Genomic DNA, 26,196 nt, shown 5'->3' on the forward strand with positions numbered 1-26,196 from the left:
ATATGACAAGGAATCCATCTTTGGGACTTTGTGTCATACACAGCAGCTGATGCTATGAACTAGACATAAAACATATAGGTTTTGCCTATAGTGTTCCTTTAAAGATTAAAAAGAAAAGGTCTGCTTTCCTTCAGAGACAGCAGCATGTTTGGCCATCAGCATCAATCTGGTATTACAGCTCTGTCCCAGTCACTTAAAGGGGCTGTCCATGTTAATTTTTTTCAAATTCATGATCCCCATGTCAAAACATAAAACATCCTAAATAACCCCCCCCCCCCCCCCCTTTAAGCTCCCTGCATGTCCGCGCTGCCCCTCTGTCCTTGGTATGCTACAAACAGACTGTAATAGTGTCACAAGGAGACCTGGAACTACCCGCAAGGAACGTGGGGTTCTGGGAGAGGAAAGTATGGGCTACTTTACTATGATTTGGCACAAGTGACCTAAAGAAAAACACAACAAAAAAAAACAAAACACAACATTAACTTGGACACAACCCCTTTTATAAAAGGATATTTCTACCTTGGGCATTTATGCTTGCTCAGCCAGTTGTAAAACTCCCACAAAAGCAAATTAAAAGAACCATAACCATTCCTATTCACATCTCCATTCAATCTCCCTGGTAGCAGCTTCACCAGATGAGGGACCCATTTCTAGAGATGGATGCATGTCCCAAAACTGGGACTTTCATCTATAAGACATTTATGCCATATCTCATGGAAATGTCATAAATGTCTAAGGTGAGAATACCCCTTTAAAGACTGTGGAAAAAGTATTCTCATGTCAGGGGTCAACCTGAGATAAAAGATGAAAAGTTCATTCTTTCTTTCATTTTCAAACCGATATGCAGTTCACAACATGCAACTGGTTTCAGACTATTCTCACGTGGGTGTGTTGCTCCAAGTTAGACATGCTGGATGTGAGGTGTGGCCAAGATGCTGTTGCCTTCATTAGTTCTTATTCCTGTACCAATTTATCCTTCTACAGCCCATGAGGGCTGGAAGTATTTGATTCCAACTTCCCCTATCAAGTCTATTGGGGGTTCTCTTATCTGCACATCAATACAACCTGTGAGATTCATCCTACTTCCCTTGTTCTTTTCTCCGAACTGACTGATCTGCTCTCCCTGAAAATTGGATGTTTTCCTCCCTCTCTACACTTACTATGTACATGGTCTTGCCATCTATAACATTAATAGAAGGGAGGGGGAGAGTAGAAAGGACAGTAGGATAGTCAGCCATATGAAGGAGTTCGACCAGAGGTTCCGCTGCAGATGTGAAACTGGCCTGAGGTTCCGCTGCAGATCCAGGTCAAAATACCGGCAGAAAAGGCGCTACATACAGCAGTTTTTTCCATGTAAAGGGCAGTTATTTGAGCGGAAACTGAACAGAGCTTATTATAGCCAACTGGGTTCTGTCCAGCGGTGTTCGATTGCGTCCTGAGACAAAGCCATTCGGCCTTTCCTGCTTCCCAAACAGAACCTTGGGCGCAGGTGTGAAACCACCCTTACAGAAGCTACAACAGCAAAATGGTAGACAATTTTTGTTTTAACAAAAAGACTATTTAACAAGTTGCATAATTTTGCTTATAGTAAGCAAATGAATTAAAAACAAACAAAACCCCCCACAAAAACACCACAAGTGCAATGGTGTTCACAATATTTAAATAGAGCTGTGGCGCAATGCGGGATACAGCCGTTGGCCAAACATACAACTATTTCTGAAGAAAGCCATGTTTTCCTGATGTCAAGCAACAACTTTAAAAAGTATACGATCTTGTCAGTTTTTTCTTAATATTGAAAGGATGTTTCGATGCAAAACCATACATCTATATATAACAAGCAGCAATAAGGATACTTGGTGGCTCCTCCCCAACCTAAAATTTGTAAGAAAACAAACATGGGATAGTCATTTTTAGAGAAAATTTATCTAAAAGGTTTAATTTTTCCTGGTCTTCTACAGTTACAAGCTGAAACTCAGCATGAAGACTGACTCTCCAAAACCAGAACTTATCTGCCCTGCCTTTAAACTTTAATCAACATTGGAGCTTACTTTTGTCTAATTGTAGGGTTCTAATTTAAGACAAAAATTCATGGATGTTTTGATTCCGGAATAAAATAGTAATTACTTCAAAAAACAAACAAATATTGCGACATAAAATTCTAAACTGACGGCAGATTGAAACATGGCTGCTCATTTCTTATTTATCAGGGCAATTTCTTGCTTAACATTATAGGAACAGTTATTGCAAATTAGAAACCTCATAAATAAGACCAAATCAAAATGTTTCCTATAGCCACTAGGCCAATTAAAGAGAACTATATTCCTTCCTGTATAAAGTAAACTGTAAGTAGTACTAGTGTATAGACATGGTGCAGTAAAATAGGGTTTTTTTGCCGCAAACGATCACAGCAAAAAAGACCAAAAACCCTTTAACGTGAAGCACTACCTTTCGTAAAAGTTCGCTATACACATTCCCTTAAATAATTAATGAATATTTTTTGTGGACTGGATATTGTAGGTTTGTGCGTATGTTTGCAGTGACCATTATGGTCTATAATGAATCAATTTCAGATTATGTTATTCACTGAAGAGGAAGCCAATAATGCAACGCCATACCAGTGTGCACTGAACAAGAAGCTCCTCCATATTATAGTATGGCTCTCTGCATTCTACTAGGGTCTACGGCGATTGAGCCTGGCCTGAAGTCTATGAGGTGTTGCATTACTGGCTTCCTTTTCAGTGAATAATGTCCTTGTTTTTTTTCTCTCACCTCTGTGATTTTATTGTATTTAACAGTGGGATCGCATAGGTTGACGGATGCGTGGTGGCCTTGCCTTTGGCCCATCAGCTTATGTGGCTTGGCCAAAATGTAGAACACCTGCATTTTTCAGTATTTTTTGCATGCAGCTTGCTATACATTTCAGGGAGCCCAAGATGTCGGCCAGTGTGACCCACTGTGCAGTCGCACTCCTGTATAGTGTAGCGCACCTATCTGTGGTTGATGTCCTTGGTATCCGTTCACATGTGCGGGCTAGGTTTGTTTGCAGTCACTCCTTCCAAATCTGGGCTGGGTTGAATGAGTGGTTGCACCATTAGTCTGCATCAAATAAGTAGCTCCTCCATATTATCGTATGGCCCACTGCATTCTACTAGGATCTACGGCGATTGTGCCTGGCCTGCAGTCTATCAGGTGTTGCATTATTAATGTCCTTTTTCCCCTCTGACCTCTGATTTTAATTTTTAAGTATGTGATTATGGCTTCCTGCATACGAGCGGATATTTTCTGTGGAATATGCGGTCAGCACCCGCACCACAAATCCGCAGAAAATACCACCCATTACTTCCTATGGAGCTCCACTGCTTCCTACACACGAGCAGAAATCAATTGCAATTTCCACTCGTCGAGGAAAAAAAAAAAAAAAATTAATCAAAAAAAAAAATTGCAATATGCTCCATTTTCATGCAGGCTACACACGGACAGCTTCCATCTGATCCGCAGCCTGTCAATATGCAATACTTACTGACTGAATCAGGATAAGTACTTGTTTACATCTGCACTGGGGCTCAGTTATGGCTGTTTTTGGAGCAGATTAAAAGTAATAAAAAATAAAAAATGGAATTAAAAAAGGTTTTTTCTCCCCCATTGATTTTTTTTAAATACAATAAAAAGGCGTAAAGCTTCCAACTTGCTTGTATTTCATTAGGTTTCTGCTTTTTTTAAATGGAACAAATACTGCTGCAGGCTTCTTCACATGAGTTGGCATTTTTACGGTTGCCCGCTGGCAATGTAAAAAGGCGTGAACGGGTGCATAAATCTAATGTTTGTGTGCCGGTTCAGACGGCCCAAGCCTGGCACATATATGCAGAGCCCTGCTAAACAGTTTCTCCCTCTTCCCTCCCCGTCTCTCAGCAAGGGAAGGACGCAGGATGAGAGCTAGCCAGCAGCAAGGAATGGGCGGGGGCTTAGCACCTAGCTCCGTCCCCACCACCATCCTATTGCAAACAGCCAGCAAGGGGCGGAGAGAAGCAGAGAAGGGGGAGGGAGTTACGCAGGCACGCTGCTAAACTCCCTCCTACCTCCCTTCTTTAGCAGCTGTCATTAGTTCCCATAGGAGCCCATGCAGCGGCTGACTTATGCCGGCCAGGAAAGCTAGTACTGGAACTATCCTTCTGGCCGGAATACAAGCGCCTGGACAACATGCGCTATCTTGGCTGGCCGAGCACTTTTATGCAGCAGAAAAATCGCCCATCTGATATGATGTATTGGATTCCAATGCATCAGATGGTAGCGTATATCGGCCTACCGTGAAAACAGCGGTTGATAAACACTCGTATGAATAGAGCCTAAGACTGTGCTATTCCGTTAAGAATGGAAACCTAAAAGAAGAAGGAAAGCAAAATCGAGTTTTCCCTCTTTTTGTTTTTGAAGAACCCATAGAAATCAATGTTCAAAAGCATTTTATTGCATTTCTCTGCTGCAAAAACAGAAACGTGAGATGGAAAGTCCTGATGGAGCCCCAACATAAATGAGAGCGAGCCCTATATAATTGCAGCAGAGATCATATTTCTCATATCTCAAATAAATAGAGAATAATGTTAAAGAACTACAAGTACAAAGTATGGACTGCTAATAAGAAAAAGTCAGACACGTCCTCAATGAATGGAAAACCATGATTAGTATATTATAACGCATTACATTTTTATGCAACAGTCTAAAAACTATCAACCGCAACCATTAATATAACCTTTTTTATAACATTTTTAATATTTCACTTTAATTTTTTGGGTTTCTCCAGAGACAGAACAGATTAATTTTTAATGTCAAGCACCACTCAAATTCACTTCTATAGAATGGATGGTGATAGCTGAGCACATTGATTTCCCTGGGGTTCATAGAAGTGAATGGAGCAGCAGTCAAAAATGCGCACTGCCGCTTAATTCACATAAAACATTCAAGCAGCATTATTCTCAGGATTTCTGATGATTCCAGCGGTCAAACCCCCAGAGACCAGACATTTATCTCCTATCCTGTGGATAGAGAATGTCTTTAGCAGTAAAACCCTTTAACAGAGCTGCATTTAAAGGGATATTTTCATCTTAAAAACTGATGGCACACAGCTACAATATGCTATTACTTCCTGGTTGGTGGAGCTCCAACATCCTACCGATTCCAATACTTATGAGCAGAAGCCTCTTTTGCATTGTTTTTTGCACAGTAAGTAGATGAGAGCAACACTGTGCAAGGAAACCTTCACTGAGAAAAGCATGGGCCTATGGTGGATGGACCATCACAAATCAGGAAGAGGTCATAGGTCATCATCACTAATGACAGGAAAACCACTTTAAAAACAAAATGTATTAATTGAATGTGGTCTTCTGTACATGAATTCAACTGTCAATAGAGGCACCAGTTGTAGCAAATGTGGTGGCACCAGGACTGCCCTTCTTCACAAAGGATATATCTGGGAACCAGCTCGCATTTTTCTGCTACAGTAGTCGTAGAAAATCCTTTTTCTAGAACGGTTTATATACTGAAATTTTTCCATGGAAATCTGTTGCGATAGCCAGTTTTTACTTCCAAATGCTGTGCTTTTTCTTTCCTCTTTGAAAACAAAGAGTGAAGAGTGCAGAAAATCTGTGAAGAGCATTGCATGCCCTGAAAACTACAGTTATGGACAAAAAGAAAAAGCTAAACATAAAAACTCTTTGCATGACATGTAAATGTCCTAACAATATAAGGCAACATTTGGTGCAACCCCTTCATTGTGTACAAGCACCAGGAATCAGGACCAATGTCCGTTTTAGAAAATACTTGTTTACCTTGTGAAATAAAAGTGCTGGAAGCCTGTTTTCTATGCTGTGCCTTTCCTCTTAAATATTTTTGAATAAATTGACAACTGGGTGTTACCACTGTCCTTCTAAACTGGGTGCGTAACTCAAACTGCTAATGTTAGTCTGTGTAGAGAGACACTAACTTGCAACCACCAGCTGTCAAGCTATTCATGAATTTCTATTGAAGTGTTCACCTTAGACAGCCAAATACAGGGCCAGAACTAGTGGATAGTGGGACAACAGCAGAGAAGAACAAAGGCGGGTAATATATCCCTCCCCAGGCTTAGGAAAGAATTTTGTTCCAGGTCTAAAGGGTGGCTTTAAGCTTAACAGATCTACCAAGAGTCACTACAGAATTTTTGGGGGTAGTGGAGGGAGGTCTTGAACACCCAACCATATCGTAGGGAGCCATAGCAAGTGCATGGGGCCTTGCAGTACCTCCATAAGACTTCAGTTTCATACAGAGATTTATTTTAGTTACAGTATATACAAATCTGAGCCCCCTCCCCCCCCCAAAAATAAAATAAATCGCAGCACACTCCATCACAGCATTCTTCCCTAGAAATATTGCTTCTAGGTGAGAATATATAACACATATGACATGCAAAGGAGCATCAAAAAGCAGTATGCAGAGTCGTTAAGGCTCTTTTTTATATGCATAAGGCCCTATACTCAAATGAGGTTGTCTAGAATGTGCAAAGATAAGATAAAAGTAGCAAAAGGGCCTCTAAACTTTTTAAAAACATTTACAGTTTTAATGTAGTTTTTCTGTATGTCTTTTTTTTTTTAGCTAAAAGGAGTACCTTATAGTAGTTTGACGGAAATCTACGCTATATATCCCTCTCCTCATCTGGGGTACACTTCTGGTTTAGGCTGCAGAAAACATCATTAAAATGCAAATTTGAACTGGGGTTTCTTTTTACATTTGCATTGGAGTTTTTAATAGTTTTTATTTGGTTAAATTTACTTTGGTTCAAAATATTCACATTGTTACAGTATTAAAATGTGTAGGTCAATAAAGTTTTCTTTAAAAATTTGAAAATTTAAAACACATACATTTACTACAATTTTGAAATTGTAAGAAAATACATTTTTTTAAACACTCAGCCATACCATGCTTAGTGGTGCTCTCGACACAAAATACACATGTACCAATTTTAATTTTTGCTCCTCTTGCCAGAGGAGCTTCCTAAAATAATAAAAGTTTAACTTATTAAATAAAAGCCAAACTGAGCGCACCTCTTACTGTATCAAAGTCTTTAAGGACTTGTACTTAAAGATACAAGTTCACTCATAAGAAAATTGGTAATAATGCGAGTTTAAATTAACAGGCATGTCCAATTTCTTCAGTATTTAAAAGGGAACCTGCCATCACTTTCAAGATTATTAAATTGACTACAGCTTCATCTAAGCAAACAGATGAGCAGCAAATCATAGTGCGGTATTTATTATGGAGGACCTTAACTATCTGGATATAAAACCAGGGCATCTCATAAAACAAGTTTCTGTCACTAACTAATGATAATTACCTTTCAGAACTTGTGCAGGACCCACTAGAGGGCTTCATGTTAACTAACAGACCTGACAAAAAGCTGCAGGTTGCGGGGCACGTAAAAAGTAAAATTTCTACTTGTCTTTCAATAGGGTATTATGTAAGGGGGCCACAAATATACCAACCTTCAGGAAGTCTGATCAGCTTAGAGACACCCTTAAAAGGGGTTTATCATTTATGTAAAAGCTTTTCCAACAGCTGGGCCCATTATAAAAGTAAAATAAATAGAACACACTGCCCTGAAGCTGGCAATTGTTTTAAACATCTATGTTCCCCATGCCGTTATATAAGACTTCTGGAGGTCATTCACATTTTCCCCCCATTAATTTCCCAATTTCCCAAAGTAACTGGGGCATGCATTTACAAGGGAAAATCTCCCCCCATAGTGACAGTAGTCACTAACAGGGCTAATCATTGTCTGCTAGGACCCAGCAGCTTTGCCTTGGCAGGGGGCATCCAGTGGTCATGTGATCGCCAGGTGGAATAATGGAAGTAACACTTCCGCTTCTCTCTGAATTTACTACATAGTACTCAGTGAGTGCTACGTAGCCTGTAAAAGGAGAATGCAGAATATGTTAAAATAACGCTTTTACCTTCTTCAGCTCCTCGGCTGTGACTAACAGCTGAAGACTTGACCTGCTACGTTGCAGGAGGTTTAATCTCGTGCCGTATTTTTACTATTGTCCGGGATTAAAGCCCAGGATCAAGCACCGAAAATTTACAGTGCTTGGTGCTTAAGGGGTTAAAACATCCTACACTGCAAACTAATGAATCCAGACCAGTCCGGTGGGCAGGCTGGACTGTCTCTGCTGGCCGGAGTTTGATGCATTAATCTGCCCCAAATCTGCCCACCAGTGATCTGTGAATAAGCTGACCTGCAAACTCCTGGAGCATGCACGAGATCTTGAACGCTCTGTGGATGACATCGCCCATGTTATCCATGTCGCACCAGCATAGGGGGCCGGGTTTGTGCAATAAACACCGGCCAGTAGATACAGTTCGACTCATTCATCAGACTGCTCTGGATTCATTAGTATGCGGTGGATGACATTTTAAAAAGCACCATTTCTCTGTGCATGCTTTAGTAGTCTAAAACTAAGTTTTGTAAACTGCTCTACTTCACTATTTTGTTGCTGTAGAAGGTTTAATATTTTTGAAAGTGATGACAAAAGTCCCTTTAACAGACACTTTGTAGAATATAGAAATATAATAATGGGAGCCTGTCACGTCCCCACCGCATTATAAAGCAAGTTCTAGTGTGGTTATAGAATGTGACAGGGAGATGGGTGAGACTTTGTTTTCATACTCCCCCACTGCCCGGTTCCTGCCGCTGAGATCGCACCCTACACTAAACGTCCGACTCTCTTCACAGTGCCATACGCGTGCACTCCCATAGACTTGCAGTGCGTGATCTTCAGCAGTGGACACAGTAGAGGAGCAGGCCAATATAGAAAATACCTCACCAGCTCCGTGTCACGTTCCCTAACAGCATTATAACTTAGCTTATGGTGTTATGGGCACGTGACAGGTTCACTTTAAATTGCACCTCAGACTTCTTATAGGATTTGCAAACAATTAAAACCTGCGTAAACAAATGAATATTTCTTTGCTTATGCTTAAAATAGAAAAAAAAAAGTCTACCTGATTTGTCAAGCTACTAAATCCTGAGATACCACACACTATTAAAAACTAGTTGCTTCCTTTCAAAAGTCAGTTTTGGAAAACAAAACTGGAAATACATATGCAGACAAGTCCTAAATGTCCCAGTTTTTCCCGAACTGAACATAGTTAAGACAGTTAACATTAGGAGGACAAGAAATTCTTCCTAGATGTAGACTTTGACAGTAAACCTACTAGATGCAAACGAGAAGACTGCTACAAAGCATCTTTTATATATGTCCTGCACAATTAAACCCCCACAATCTTCTGCCTGGGTTTGCAAAAACTCACAGCACCATATATGCAAAATAGCCAGATTACCTTTCCAAATTAGATTAGGCGGCACTGTATCTCTGCTGCACCTTACCATCTCCTGATTATCAACTTAAGGCCCACTTAGATGATTATTGTTCAAAATTCACTCAAAAGCCATCTTTTGAGAGTTAATCGTTGTGGAAATGCACGGCCATCGAGCACTATTCGTTCACCGTTAATTTCTAGCAAGCTAGAAATCACCAATGACTTCTCAGCGCCGCACACAGATTTTCTCAGTGGGCAACGTTGATAGTATTCTTTCAGCTGGAATCCTGCTGGGACCTCTCAGCAGGATACCAGCTGATAGCTCCAAGAACAAAGCAGCTGTTCGCATATATGGAACAGCCTCTGTTCTCAGAGTTATCAGCGGTGTCCTGCTCCGCCTGCATTTAACTTTTTAAGTAGCTAGTTAGCTACTTAAGAGTTATGCAAAGATAAATCGCTCAAAACGGTCACTCAAACTGTCGTTTGAGCGATTTTTGAGCCATCATCTTTCAGTGTAAATGGGGCTTTAGTGATATTTATTCAGATTGGCTGGCCGAAAGTGTTCAAGCCCCTGCATCTCAGATTGGGTGGACCTTGAGAGACAAGCTACAGGGTTTGAAACACCTAAAAAGAAAAAAAACAAAAACAAAAAAAAAACACCATACAATTTCTAGCAATTTCTTGTTTTGAAGGCACAGCACTATTAGCACAATATGGCCAATTACAAAAGATTACTTTTAGCTGCAAACAAAATATAAATACAATAGTTAAAATGTATGAAACTCTTTCACACTTAATGAAGTAAATTGTATTGCTGCCCAATGAGTAGCATTATTTTCTATACTATACAAGAAAAAAAATAGCAAAAAATGATTTATAGTACTCTTTTATACAGAGTAAGGGCTTGTTCACACGGGCATATTTACGTAGGGTATTTTTTGCTCGCATAATAAGCAGTAAATAGAACCCATTGATTTCACTGGGTTCCTTTACATGTGCATATTTTTCACTTGATTTTCAGTTGAATTAAAAAAAAAAAAAATAAGCACCACACTGGGCAGTGGAGTCGTAGTTGCCGAAAGATACCGACTCTGGCTTATAAAGAAAAAATATATATATTAAATATGGTATTATTCATTCAATGCAAAATTTGTTGCATATTTCCTTTAAAAGGAATTTATGGAAGCTTTAAAATGTCCTATAAATATACATGTTCCATTTTTCTAATCCCCTATTTATCAAAAACATTGAAGGAGTGGAAACAGAAAATCAGTTGTTGCCTTTCCTCTCCTTTAAGCCAAATATCCATATGCTGTCTCTTCAAGCCTTTTTGTGTAACAGATTCATCTCAACTTTCTGCACATGCTCAGTAGTGAAGCTCCTCCTCTACCGACCAGGGGGAGGCGGCACTGGGCATGCCTGCACTCGTCGCAGAGAGCCAGGGCTGTGGAGTTGGAGTTTAGGGGCGGAGTCTGGGAAAACTGAGGAATTGAAGGTTTGGTTTACTGACTCCACAGCCCTGGCAGCATGTCCTATTTTGGTGCATATTACACAAATAGGCCATAGAAGTGAATGAGCCAGCGCTAATACAGAGTAAATAAGCAGAAAACCTGCGTACTCCCTGCATATTTGCACATTTATACAATCAGCCCTTCTCTGATGTGCATTTAAAATCCGCACAATGGCCGAAATACGTATACACCGCTGTTAACAAGCCCTTAAAATGCAGTTCCCTTCTTGTGGAACTCTGGGGGAATTCTGTAAAAGGCCATAATAAGCTACTAATTACTAATGTAAAATTGCAGGCTGGACCTGTTTTCTAAATTTGCAGTTATTTTTCACCCCCCTCAATCTTTAAAAGTACAGGGTTGGTTTCCATTTCCTACATCGGCTACCATATATTGGACTCTCACGTCCTTCTCAGTGGCGATTTGGGTAAGGTTATCCATTTGTAACACCTGGATACAAATAATTTTTCCTGATGTTCACTTATTCAACAGGATAGAAGTCATGGCAAGAAATATGTCCAAACATTTTAAAGTTCTGACATTCCCACAACGTCCAGACGTTGCACAGAAGCGGAGCTTCACTCCAACCAGCTTTAATGAACGTCCCATGATGTGAAATGAAGGAATGAGATTCTTTACATGTATTTGTATTTTATATTTGCAGCTTTTCATAAAAGATTGACGTGTCACTATCATTCCATTTTGTACAGAAAGGAATGCCTTAGTCTACATGATACTAGATTAGAAGAGGGTTTTCAGATGTAGTCTGGTAAAGTTTGTTTCTATACAAGGATAGAACCAGCCTGCATCGAGGCTACTGAAAGCCAACTGAAGATTGATTTAGCGTTCAGTTTTAGGGTCCTTTTAGACGAGCGGATTCTCGTTTTGAACGAGCGAGTGACGTCACCGCTAACCCATTCGCACTCGTGCAGCCTATTTAGACAGGCAAATACATGGACTGTTTAATCCAAATGGAGAAAACTATTTCAGTTAGTCATTGGCTCCTGTGTAGACTGAACAATAATAGTTACATCTAAATGCACCTTTAATCCAAGGGGGCAAGCCTTGTTTTGCAGACATGTTTTCGCATTTATCACATTTGTGAATACGGAGGGGGAAAAAAAAAAAATCACTGATTTAAAAAAAAAGGGTGTAAACTGCGGCATTCATTATATAATAAAACACAATGCTAGTGACACCTTTTAAACAAACTTCCGGCCTTGACCATTCACAAACCCAGATAGAAATTGGACATTTGCATCCCTAAGAGCAGGGAAAAAAAACAAACAAAAAATAAAACCCTTCAAACAGCTTAAAATTCATTAAGAAATTTAACAGCAACTGTGAAATACTTGCAAGCAGCTACCACTTGTGTCCATGATTTATATTATGGAGTAAAAAAAATCTCCAAGGAAACTTAAAGGCAACAAAGCTGGAAGCACAGAAATTCTGAGACATATTAGGGTGCAATAGGGATGACCACAGACTTCTCATTGTAGTCGTGTCATTCTTTATGCTGCCACAGAGTTTTAGATTTATTATCAGGTATCAGGCATATTAGACTCCAGGGGCTTATGGCATTCTCTTTGTATCTTTGCGGCTCCATGAGACATGTCACGTCCTATGATCTCATTAACTGTAAGAAGAAAAAAAAATACAATTAGCTGTTAATAGTATAAATTCTAACCAAGTAAAAGTCCTTAAGTCTGGTTATTCATTGAAGCGGAGTTACTGGATGGTCACGAAAGAGTAGATAAAACTCATTTTTAAGGAAAGACAAACGTCAAACTCTTTGTTTTAATCATAGCAACTTCCATACTGATCATCTCACCCCCCAGTCTTGTGAAGTTCCACATAAGAAAACAGTTCTGTGCTGAGAAAAGGTGCCAATTCTGGATTATCAAATGGCAGTTTACAGGAATTGCACAGTCCAGTAAAACACTTCCTAAAGAGCTGGTAATAAGCAGGAAGCCTAGCACAGTATATACATTCAAATACCTACAGACCACTCCAAATATGCAGTAAGGGTCCTATGACAGAGGCATATTATCTGCCCCGGGTAACTAGCATTGACCAACAATGAGCATGTCATTAACCCCTTAGTGACTGAGCTTTTTTTTTTTTTTTTTCTATTTTCGTCTTTTCCTCCCCCCTTTTTAAAAATCGTAACTCCTTAATTTATCCATTGACGTAGTGATATGAGGGCTGTTTTTTGCGGGACAAGCTGTATTTTTCAATGGTGCTATTTGATGCACCATGTAATGTACTGAAAAACTTCTAAGTGGAGAGAAATGGAAAAACCCAACATTCCACCATCTTTCAGTGTATCTTGTTTCTCTGGCACGCAAACTGCAACAAAAATAAAAATAACTTTATTCTATGGGCCAGTACGATTACTATGATACCAAACTTGTTTTTTTTTTTTTTACTGCTGTACTACTTGTATTTTTTTAACGATATTAAAATTTTTTAAATTCCTGTCTCCATCTTCTGCACAGCAACTTATTTATCCGTAGACCTAGTTGTGTGAGGGCTTATTTTGTGTGGTACGTCCTGTAGTTTCTGTTGGTACCATTTCTGAATACATACGACTTTTTGATCACTTTTTATTAAATTTTTTTCTTGGAGATAGGGTGACGAAAAAAAAGCACATTTCTGGCGTTCTTAATTTTTTCGGACGATGTTTACCATGCGAGGTAAATAATGCATTACTTCGATAGATCAGACTTTTACGGACGTAGCGATACCAAATATGTATTGTAAACATGGCAAAGGATTTTATTTTTTTTAATAATTAGTAAAACCATGTTCCTTTTTTTACATTTTCTTTTAGCCCCCCTAGGGGACCACAACCCACGATGCTTTGATCGCTCCTGCAGTATGGAGTAATGCCACGAGGATGGCTTGATAGGCATTCTGCCATGGCAGCCCTGGGGCCTTTCAGGAGGACCCAGGGCTGCCATAACATCCGCACGGCTCCCTGCGATCTCATTACGGATCGCGTACAGGATCCCTAAACAGCGTTTGGGGCATTTAAAGGGTCAACAGCTTGGATTGGCCACGCGGCTTGCAGGAGCTGTTGCCCATGGGTGTCAGCTGTAAGAAACAGCCAACACACGCAATGTATGGAGGTAGATAGCTTATGATCTTCCCCCATACACGTCCTGCAGCTGCAGGATGTAAAAACGTTATAGGGAGGGGGGTCACTAAAGGCTTAAGAATTTATTATTTAATATTTACGCTGATGAATGATCTGCAGTATGGGGACAAAAGATTAATGCAATAGTTCATCCCCTATCAGTGGTCAGCAGTGCATCTCTCCTTTTGCAAGGCCAGATGAGATGTATAGCTGAACAGCAGGCATTTGGACATTTTCAGGCTCACGCAAACCCAATCAGCTGATGAACGATTGTTGGTCCTTTTACATGGCCTGATGATTGAGTAAACAAATGTTTGAACCGGGTAAAAGGCCTTAATGACCCCCCCCTACCCAGGCACTTTCTACCGCAATAAGTACAGCGCTTTCAACACTGCGCTAATCGTGGTACAACGCTCCCATTGTTTTCAATAAGACCACTCACACAGCCGCTCGAACCGCGATTGGTTCATTGAGCAATGGCTCGCCAATCAGAGCCATCTCTTGCTGGAGGTGGGGTTCAACCCAGTTACCCGCAATAGATGCTCTGTCAGCACTGACAAGTGCATGGGAAGCCTGCAGGAGCGCCGGAGAGCAGCAGGATGGACCCTGGACAGCACCAGCTAGGTGTCCCAGCAGTGCTGAAAATGCAGCCAAAACACTGTCAGAAATGCATGACAATGCTGCTGAAATTGCAGTAAACGCTAACACACTCAGACTAAACCCCCCTGTAATACGTACCTCACATGCTCGCCTACAGGACTTCACCACAGCAGCACCCATCCTCTGGAATGCTCTACCCCAAGGCATCCGGACAATTCCCGATGCACAAAATTTCAGACGCGCCTTAAAAACGCACCCCTTCAGGGAAGCATACCAAATCTCCTGACCTAGTCCCTCGCCCCTCCCTATGGTGCCCCACCCTGTTTGCCTTCTAATAAATGATCTGTACATGAAATTTCCTATTGCCTGTGTTCCCCACCCCCTGCACCTCCTGTACCACCCCCAACCCATTTGTGTCTAACCCAATGTACCTCACATTGTAATTGTTGTATTGTTTTGCATTTATCCATGCCTGAAAGCGCTGCGGAATAAGTTAGCGCTATACGAATAAAGATGATTATAAATGAAGCGTTGAAAAACGCAGCCTTTCTACCAACGCCTGTGTGAGAGATGCCTAAAGTGTGAAACCTGGGACGCAAAGCATAGTTAAGCGGACAAATTAATTTACTGACTGCACAACGGTAATTATAATCGCAACAACTGCTTCAAACTGGAAGGCCATGAATTAATGGTGTAGTAGACATAATTAATTATGATGAAATGTCTATCGATTTATATAAACCAAATGTATTTTGCTGTTGCACTGACTCTAAGCTCTGTGGAGTTTAAAGGACACACACAATCTAATCATAGTATTTGCTAGACAATGGATGTCTGATGTAATGTTAGTTAAGTACATAGAAGTTACACAAGTTGCACAACCAGCCTCTAAGAGTTAAAGGGCCATAGTGTCGTGTATATCCTGTGTTTAACACTGAGTGTTTACCTAGCCCCCTTCCACTCCCATCCTGAAACTTCTACAACAAAGGAATTGCTTCAGCCTGAGCACATGTTGATAAGACTTGCTTATACACGGAGCTGACTTCAGCTAGGACAAAGTCCATACTACCTCAGCACTTGGAAGGGGGTGGGCAGAGAGGTGGGGGATTCTATATGATCCGACAAATGAGAATCTTATATGTTACTGATGTAATCTGTTGCACGCCCATTGAAGGGCGGTTGTCATGTGTTATAATAAAAGGCTTGAGCCTCTACACATTGTAGAGACTCTCCCGGTTTTAGACCAGCATTTGTGTCTGATTCTGGTCGACGATGTGTGTACACGATATAATTCGGAAGCGACAAAATACCCCAAAGCCTGCTGGAGAAATCATAATCCAGATCAGTGGAGTCCCTGGGTGGGCGAGTGGATCTGTGAGGTCACAGCCTGGAACGTACAGAGATCGGCAGATGGCACGCAGAACTCAGGGGCCCGAAAATCTACAGAACACGGTAAGATTGCTTTATGTAAATCTACCGATGTGAGCTGGGTTCTGACTGCTTTTCTGCCTGTTCCTGATCCAGACTGGACCTTCACTGAAAGACAGGTAATAACTCTAGTTCTGTCCACTCGGAAAAATCACCATGTTACCTGTCTAGGGGTATTTTGTATGCTGTGGCTGCTATGTCTGAGACGGTTAAAAATTGTGTATGCAAGACCAAGAGACAAATTCTGTGAGGGTTAATGTGTCGGGAGGGCGGACTCGGCTGTTTACGTCTGAGGGAACACGCCAGTGACACTTTCTCCTAGGTAAAACTAGTGTGAGGTTAGGAAGATTTATGATACGTATACTTACCTTTATGATTGAGCGTGTTATGTTCTCATATGTGGAAAGGTATAGCCGTGCTTTGTGACGGCTGATTTCTCCAGAATATTGTTGAGGTTTTGGTCATTGAAAATAATCGTCAGTCTCTGTGTATAGCTAAATGTCCTGTCTAGATCGTGTACAAGGAGTGCTCTTGGGGATTACTAGTATACGGTGGGCTGTTATAAAGGTAGATGAGATATATACCCTGAGCCGTTGTGGGTATTCTCCAGTAATCCCGTCTGTTTGGTACTATAGAAAGAATGTGCAGTGTTTATTGTTGGGGGGAGGGCTGCTGATAAGAGTGAACTGAAAGCTTTTTCCAATTAACCCTTTCTGTTTACTTTGTCGTTCCCTGTGTTTTGTAGAATTAATGTGCATTGTAATCTGAGTGGGAAAGAGAGGTTATATTGGAAGGATTTGAAGAAAGCAGATTTTACAAGAGAAACACTACTGTGTCTTCGAATAGAATGAATAGAAACTTCGAATAGAATAGAGTTGAGCAAAGTGAGCAAGGACAAAGGTCATAGAGCTTGTGATTTGGTTGCTGATGGGAAAGGACCAGGAAAAGTTGCAGAAAGAAATGTTAGGTCATGGACAGGTAAGATAGGTTGTAGAAAGTTTTCAGAAGATGAGCAGGAAGCCTAGCAGAAAGAAAGGTGTTTTTAGATTGCTAGGAGGAGGTATAACGTAGTTAAGAGATTGAAGAGGGGAAAGCATGTAGGGGGGTATGTGTATTGCTAATGAACAATGTAATGCCTTTGTGTTGACTACAGCCCCTCCCTGTAATGGCGGCCGTGCTTGCAATGTTTACAATCCAACATAGTGTGACTCTGCAGTAAATGTAGTGAGGCCTGCCCCCACCCTGAAGTTACTTCCCCCCATGTGCTCACTTTCAGGGTGTGTGATGTTACTTCCGGTCCCTCCCCATCCGGGACAGGACCTGGCCCCGCCCCTTTCTGCCTCTAGCGGCCATTTTGCCTCACCTGGGAGTGCTGCTGCCCCTGGCCCCGCCCGTTCCTCCGGCAGCCATTTTGCCTCACCTGGGAGATCTGTAGCCCCGCCCCTTTCTGCCTCTGGCGGCCATTTTGCTGCATTTGGGAGGCCTATATTCCCCAATGCCACTGTATCCAGTGCTAACATCATGATTGTCTGAAGTAAGGTTTTGTTTGACCAGACTTTGTTACGCTCCAAGATGTGGCCACTTTGGATGTGTGATAAGTTCAGGGAAACAAACCTTTGTGGAGATGCAGCTTGGAACATAGTAGATGACTAAGCTGGTTTATAGTGCATGGAAGATTGGAGTTGATGCATGGGGGGCAGAGACCAGGAATACATGACAGGGGACGCTCTCTCATGTTCCCGGGGGCTCTGTTTTCCACTGCCCGCTTCTCCAATGGATACTCAGACAGATGATGTTACGGAAGGCTCCTACAGATAAAATAATTTCCCTATAGTCACCCAGCAAACTTTTTTCATGCAATTTGGTGAAGTAATTTTACTTTTTTATGTGAAGAAAGAGGGACTGAATTGCCCAGAGTAGGATGTTAATTCATCCGTATTCTTTAGTTTTTCTTTAAGCCTTTTCTATATTCTAGTGTCAGTCTACACTGAAGCTATAATTATATTCCGACAGGAGAGTAAAAGCTAAACGCTGGCCATACCCTGAAATACTATTACACTGGGTGACGTAAAATTTGAATCGTGTGGCGCCCCCTTGTGTTAAAAAATGCTAACTGCGACCTGAAAGGAAAAAAAAAAAATAAAAAAATTTTTGTAAGGAGCTTTTCGCTCAGACTTCGCTGCATATAATGTCATCTTGACCTACAAAGTGCTTGTTTTTGTGCCTCTTGGTTTACTAGTCTGAACGCAATGACTCTTTTTCCATTGAGTATTCCGGTTCAGAAGGGGGGAGGCATAGGTGATCTGGGCCATAGATGATCTAGGTGTTGTAGATCAGCGATTGGGTTTGAAAAAAATAAAATAAATGGAATAAGATAACAAGATTCCGAGCCATGTGAAATAGAACATCAGCACGATTATTTAGTACTAATTCGGTAAGAAACTGCAAGTATGCAAACAGTTACCAGAACCCCTGTTGATAATGCATATGTTGAGCTTTTTGCAGATGGTACCAGGGTGAGGATTGATGACTCCACATCGGATATGCAGTGGTCACACAACAAGATGTCCTAGAAGCAGAAGCTCTGCCTCCGCATGTCACAGTACAATAAGCGGAATTAAAGGCCATCACTAAGGCGTGTAGAGTGGCGAGGGGTAAGACGGCAACCCTTTACACTGACTCCTGGTATGCATTTGGCATAGCTCATGATTACGGCCCAATATGGAAGGCCAGACAGTTTTTTTACCTTAGCAGGACAACCAATTGAGAATGGTGCAGCTGTACAGAGTCGCATGGAGGCCCTACTTCTACCTGACAAAGTTGAGAGTTCGCACCGATTCCTACACTGGAGAGGCGAGAGACGACACCCTCGCTGACAGCATAGCAAAGGCAGCGGCCCTCAAGCCGTGGAAGAAAGAAGAAAGATACTGACAGCATGAGTCAGTAGTAAAAAACTTTGGACATTGACAAAAATTTGGACTTTGATATGCTAAAAGACTTTTACAGTTACAAGCCAGCAAGGAAGAAAAGAATAAATGGACTAATATGGGAGCAGCAGAAACAGGACAGCGTGTGGTGAACGGTCAACAGCACTTGCCCACCACAGTTCCTGTATCCCATGATGGCCCAGCTGATGGACGCAAAGACCCACCTAGTAAAGCAGCACTGACGACGACGTTTGAAAGAGGTTGGGCGACTTCTGGGTTCTCTGTAGCTGCTGCATCATTTGTCCAGTTTAGCATGATCTATGCCATAGGTGAGTCAGGGCAGAAGTAAATTTGCCACATCACACTTGCCGGGACCACTCTACCCATTTCAGGGATTGCAAATTGACTACGTTCAGCTCCCACTTGTTGGGAAGTATGACTACGTGCTTGTTGTTGTTGATGTCTTTGCAGGTTGGAGGCCGACCCTGTTACCAAGGTAAACAAGTAGGTAACCGCAAAGAAGCTCATGAATGAGGTAAACTGTGAATATGGGGTACCAGAAGTGATTCAGAGTCAGACAGAGGTATAAACTTCGCAGGTGAATGTAACATGTCATGTCTGCTCTGGGTGTATCCCAGGCCTTTTACATACTGTACCACCTTTAGAGTAGTGGCAAGGTGGAGAGACGTAGTGGCACGCTAAAAAGTAAGATACTTAAAAATGACGCCACTTTGGAAAGACTGTCATCCAATAGCCTTATAGTGTTAGATATGAACCCAGGGGGGATTATACATTATCTCCCTACGAGATTGTTTGGGCTAGCCCCAAGGCTAGGTTGTTACTATCCTCAGTAGTTACAATTGCAATCTGATGTGTTGACTAAGTATGTGATTTCCGTTGTTAAAGAACTAACCAAAGCCTATGCACAGGTGTTCTCTTCCAGACTCAGAGGCAGACACTGGGACACATATCTTGCAGCCTGGGGATTGGGTGTGCGTCAAGAAGTTCCTCAGGAAGCACCCTCTTGAGCCCCGATTTGATGGCCCCTACCAGGTGCTTCTGACTACTGCCACAGCTGTGAAACTAGCCGAAAGACTTACATGGATCCATGCTTTATACTGTAAGAAAGCTTCAGATCCGGGAGACCAGTCTTAGTTGTGCCAAAGACATTACTCTGGTTAAGGCTAGTGAGAGAGGAGGGTGGCAACTGGAATCCTTAGTCGGAAGAATATGGGGGTATGGTTACCTTCTAGTATAACTCGTCCAATGCTCAAGTAGCCGCATATTCCTTCGACTATTGTACTGTGGTCCCGTGTCTAGGCGCAAGATCCCACCGCAGGCCAGATTTAGCTCAGTCCAGCTGGTTATATGACTCATATACCCGGGGAATACAATATGTTCGCGCCACTGATAACGTCTGGGGAGAAGACTGCCGTTATTGGGGATTAGTGGGATGGAACGCAGGAACAGACTAGTCCTATAAACCGCGAAGTGCCTTAAATAAAAAAGATAGGAGCGGGAAATCCCTAATTAGTCGTATAACCCTCCTTGAGAATAATAAGGACAGCAGGTATTGGAAGGCTGAACTTAGTATGTTGCTTGGTTTTAATGCGGTTTTTACATTAACCATGGGAGATCCAAGCCCGGGGGACGGGAGACTTATAGTCTGGGGACATACCGGTACGGGAGGACAGATCCCTTAGGGAAGTTTAAAACAAGGGATATGGTAGATGCAGCCGAATGGAAGCCTTCACTTAGTCCCGTGCCCATAATTAACCCCCTCCGCCGTAAGATAAAGACCTTGACGAACATGATGATCATAGCCGACCCTACCTTTGAGGACACCTTGACAGTAGCGACTGGCTACTCTGACCAGAATCTCTGGTTGGAGTTGATGAGGTACAATGCTAACAGGAGCAACGAGTCTAACTGTTGCGTGTGCGGTAGTGCCCGACTACACTCGGGGATGGTCCCCCTAAATCTCCCTGTAGATGCTTAGTCTCTTCACGAACATTTCCGCTAACTACACTGTCCGTGAGAAATGGAAGAAGGAATACTCTATAACTACTTAAGTGTTTTGCACCGGAGAGAGTATTACTGACTACCCTGGAAACTACACCTGCCAGGCAATTAGGCAGGGTGGAGGGAGATTTTTGGGGAACTCAGCAATATTTCCCTTGTTTAAAAAAGATGAAGAGCCAGTTCCGATAATGCTAACCACATACGCTACCAAAGAAAAGGAGAAATGTACTAGTACTGTGCCTGCCCCGATCTCCTAAGATGGATTGTCAGTGGAATTCCCATTTGCCAAGGGATAGTGCAGAAGACCTTAGGTTCCGGCGAGGGCACACCCTGTGGGGTGTTAACTTGTACAGATAGAGGGTATGGATGCCCGGAAATGAGCCCAGGGAATCCATGGCCTCCCTCTGAGGTGAGGTAGGGATCCCCCCCTCCTAGGAGTAGGGACTTACGGGCAGTGGGAAAACCCTGACACAAGGGTGAGGCGACTTGGACGTGTTCACCATTAGGACTATCTCCAGGAGGGACATTGGTGTGGGTGAAGATTAGGGAGTCCCACGCCGTGCGTACCTGTGCACGCTACTAGTATTGTAACATTATGCTAGAGCGAGAAGAGAGACCCCTGGTGGTAGTTTTGATCTACACGTATACATTGACATCATAGGATAGCCAAGGGGGGTACCTGACGAGTTTTAAAAATTAGAGACCAAGTTAAAACTAGATTCGAGTCCATTTTCCTGATCATTATGGTAAATAAACGTTGACTGGATTAATTATGTTTATTATAATTAGCAGTGGTTTATAAATTATACTAGAGACGCCTTATAGGGACTAGTCGACCAATAGGACCTACCTCGACTATGACTTTTTTAAAAATAGAATGACCTTAGATATGACTTTAGCTCAAAAGGGGAGTGTCTGTAAGATGATAGGGGAGACTTGTACCTACATCCTAGACGACACGTGACCCGCGGGTAAAGACGCAGTTGCCATTAAGAAGCTGACCGCACTAACTAAAAAGAGCTAACTTTTGGGACCAGCACTCGCCATGGATGAGCGGGTGGTAAAGGATCCTGGCACAGACGGGCGTCGCTGTTGTATGTGAACTGATTATCTTTTCTGTTCTAGTCTGCTGTGTTATCCCCTGTGTCAGAGAGACCTGTGAAACTGATGCTGGAAAAGCCGCTCCCACCATGAGTTTGCTGGATGCATCCCCAGAAGGAGTGGACAAGTCCTACACCCCCTTGAAGACTCTAAAACGAACCTTCAACGCGCTCCAGTTATAGGCTCATGCGCAGAGAACTGTGGAATTACTAGGGAAAGTTAGAGAATAGACATTTCAAGGGGGGATTGTAGTAGACATAATTAATTATGATGAAATGTCTATCGATTTATATAAACCAAATGTATTTTGCTGTTGCACTGACTCTAAGCTCTGTGGAGTTTAAAGGACACACACAATCTAATCATAGTATTTGCTAGACAATGGATGTCTGATGTAATGTTAGTTAAGTACATAGAAGTTACACAAGTTGCACAACCAGCCTCTAAGAGTTAAAGGGCCATAGTGTCGTGTATATCCTGTGTTTAACACTGAGTGTTTACCTAGCCCCCTTCCACTCCCATCCTGAAACTTCTACAACAAAGGAATTGCTTCAGCCTGAGCACATGTTGATAAGACTTGCTTATACACGGAGCTGACTTCAGCTAGGACAAAGTCCATACTACCTCAGCACTTGGAAGGGGGTGGGCAGAGAGGTGGGGGATTCTATATGATCCGACAAATGAGAATCTTATATGTTACTGATGTAATCTGTTGCACGCCCATTGAAGGGCGGTTGTCATGTGTTATAATAAAAGGCTTGAGCCTCTACACATTGTAGAGACTCTCCCGGTTTTAGACCAGCATTTGTGTCTGATTCTGGTCGACGATGTGTGCACACGATATAATTCGGAAGCGACAAAATACCCCAAAGCCTGCTGGAGAAATCATAATCCAGATCAATGGTATATTAAAGCTTATTTGGAACCAATAGGCTACTACAGTAAAATAATTGCGATAACAAAGAATTAGCAAAACGTTTTGAGAGTCATATACAGCGTTCTGAGTGTATTCACTCAGACAAAACCCAAAACTGGTTTGGTTCTCAGTGTTCCTTCAACCCCTTCTTTCCCAACTACATAAACATACGTTAACTGTTTCGAGTCACAGCTGTTATCTACTTACATGTTGCAGTCAATGCTGACCTTTGTATCCAAGCAATGTGTGTGGGGGAGGCAACAATAAAAAGTCCAATATACGGCAGTACAGAAGTATCGCAGTATATGGTATAAGAGATCTCCAGTCTAAAAAAGGCTTCATAGCATAGCAGGTTAGACCAGTCTAATATCAGAGATTTTTTACAAACAGACTGCTAATCTGAGAGCGTACAGGGAAGCCTCTCCCCCATGGTAAAACACAGGCATTGAAAAGGTATGCATTTTTGAATTTTCCTTCACACTCGCAGATACAAATTTGAAGCATGCTCTATTTTATAACGGATACCACGCAGACGGCGTCCATAAGTAACGAAAGCATGGGAAATCCGGGAAAAAAAAAAAAAAAGTACTGTGCATGACCGCTTGTGAACCTTCACGGTCATGCCCAATGCAGTAAAGGGCTGTATGCAGAGTCACCGGCCGGGCTCACACCTGGAATCTGCTGTGGACCTCCCACATGTGAAATCCGACCCGCTCATGTGAGCCCGACCTAAGTTACTAGAAAAGCTAAATGTCTAACAGCAGACAATGGATTGCAGAGGGGCTACTAGACTGCATTCTTGATTTTCTGTGGGAAAACTATTTTTAATGAAAGTATATCACAGGATTGATAAGAGACAAACACCGGCTACTAAATGAGCATGAGTAGTCTGAAAGGTTGGGTATGCTATATTGGGGGTGTCTGTTTTAAAAAATGAATAAAAAGAAGAAAAAAAACGGAAAACAACAAAACAACCGAAAACCGCTTCCATGGTATGAAACAACAAAAGAAAGGATACTTCCTGATCGGGGTCTCTGCTGGTGAACACTGCAGTTAATCACAAGCTGCAGGTCCACTGCCTGTTCTCCTGGCATGATGCTAGGAATTCGGAACCGTGACCGTACTCTGTTGCTAGTTGACGAACACTGTGCATCGGTGATCAGTTACTGCATGCAGCTTTTTGATTGGCCAAGTTACAATGTGCATCGGGCAACCTAAGAAGTGGCGCAGCCATCTTGAATTACCGAAGCAAGGCCACAGAACAAGGCTCTATCCTGGTCCTGGGACTAAAATTTGGTCCAGTAACAGCAGAGTCTCCTCAATATATTTATCCATGAACTTCTTGACTTTCCAGAAATGAAGACAAGATACTAATTTCTGGGGGCAGCATAATCTCAATTTAAAACAGAGTGTGGCGACATGTCACAACAATCACAGAGACTGCAGCGCTGTATTCCCATGGCCACAGTGGGGTAAGTATATTTCAGTTTAGTTTTTTGGTGTTTTTTTTTTTAATGCTGGGGGTCTTATCGTCCAGTTATCCGACAACCCCTTTAAAAAGGCAATTAATTTGATAAAAGCTGGATGGAGGGGTTAGCCATTATCTGTATAAATGAATGCTCCATGCAAAATACCAATAGGTTGTCAAAAAATAGGTCACAAGTCTGGACTAATGGCACACAATTATAATTTTTTATTTATTTATATAGAACTATATAGAATTGGTACTTCACTCCGATGTATATGCATAAAAACTATCCTGTGAGTGGGTTCTGGAGAAACTATAGACAGACAAGACAGCTCTTTAAACAGTAGACATTGGTGAAAATAAAAGTTTTACACCCAGAAGGAATTGGTGGAATTTCATGCAACATAGCAGATATAAGGAGAGTCACACTCAGAATAAATTATAGCAAATTGTAATCACTCTTGGATCCTTGCAGGCATCGAATCAATAAGTGTTTGGATCCTTTGTTGGGGCATATGTTCTCCATGACTTGTGCAGTTAGTTTTTCTACAGTATGCCACAAAAGTGCAAATCTCTTAAAGGAGTTACCCCGATTGCAAGTTATTCCCTATCAATCTTGGGATCAGTGTTCCTGTCCCCCCCTCACTGCAGGGTACAGCATCCCCTGCAGCAAACAAACAAGAATAGATAAGCGCCTCGTGAGGAAAAAACAAACTGTAGCCAGAAAATTATATATAACAAAAAGGTGAATAAAAGGTGTCCACAGGATTATTACTAAGACACATTTAAAAAAAAAAAGGATAGTAATAGTTATATCAATTTTTTTTAGCTGTCATGCACAACATTGGAAACGTAATATTTCTTATGGACAACCGAAAAGGATTAAAAGTAATAGTACAGAAAAGCAGATTTTGAAGAACAAAATTTGATTCTAAAAAGGAGGTTTTTAGAGAAAAAATATCCGGAAAAACTTATTAATGCAGCTTATGAAAGAACATTAAAAGAAGACTCCAGAGAAGAAGAGGAGGCAGAATTATTTATGGATACGGAAAAACAAACCACTAAAAATGTTCGGAACAGAAGAATAGTATACATAAAAACATAAAAAATAAAAAAGGACCTGGATTAGCCTTTATCACTAAATTCAATAATCAGACAAATGAAATCCGAAGAATCGTAAAGAAAAATTAGCCGATCTTGAAAAGTGACCCCTTCCTTTCAGAGGTTATTAAAGATAACCCTAGATTGATATTTAGGAGAAATATGACAATCCAAAAAATATTAGCTCCATCTAGACCGGAAGGGAAAAAAAGAAATAAAAGAACGAAAAAAAACCCTCCTTTTTAGCACTAAAATAAGGTATTTTTAAATGTAATAAAAACCAATGCAAATGTTTTTCACACATTAGATCAGGTAGAGAATCGATAGATATGGGGGAAAACAATACACCGATCTCTTTGAAACATAAAGGTAGACTTAAAGGGGTTGTCTCTCGATAGCAAGTGGGGTTATACACTTCTGTATGACCATATTAATGCACTTTGTAATATACATCGTGCATTAATTATGCACCATACAGAAGTTATTCACTTACCTGTTCCGTTGCTAGCGTCCCCGTCGCCATGGTGCCGTCTAATTTCAGCGTCTAATCGCCCGATAAGACGCGCTTTGCGCAGTCCGGTCTTCTCCCTGGTGAATGGGGCCGCTCGTGCCGGAGAGCTGGTCCTCGTAGCTCCGCCCCGTCA

The 26,196-nt window shown here is 41.7% G+C and overlaps 1 protein-coding gene across 2 annotated transcripts in view; it reads right to left on the reverse strand.

The window, feature by feature from the left end:
- Nucleotides 1-4,440: 4,440 nt before the first annotated feature.
- Nucleotides 4,441-26,196, reverse strand: part of NFATC3 (nuclear factor of activated T cells 3) — a 143,734-nt gene continuing 121,978 nt past the window's right edge. For both annotated transcript variants that reach the window (XM_066582674.1, XM_066582675.1), the window contains one exon: nt 4,441-12,486. In XM_066582674.1, coding sequence (XP_066438771.1) covers nt 12,392-12,486 — 95 coding nt within the window. In that variant the 3' untranslated portion in view covers nt 4,441-12,391. The remainder of the gene's footprint in view (nt 12,487-26,196) is intronic.

Source organism: Eleutherodactylus coqui, chromosome 11 (assembly GCF_035609145.1).
Source record: "Eleutherodactylus coqui strain aEleCoq1 chromosome 11, aEleCoq1.hap1, whole genome shotgun sequence".
NCBI classification, from domain to species: Eukaryota; Metazoa; Chordata; class Amphibia; order Anura; family Eleutherodactylidae; genus Eleutherodactylus; species Eleutherodactylus coqui.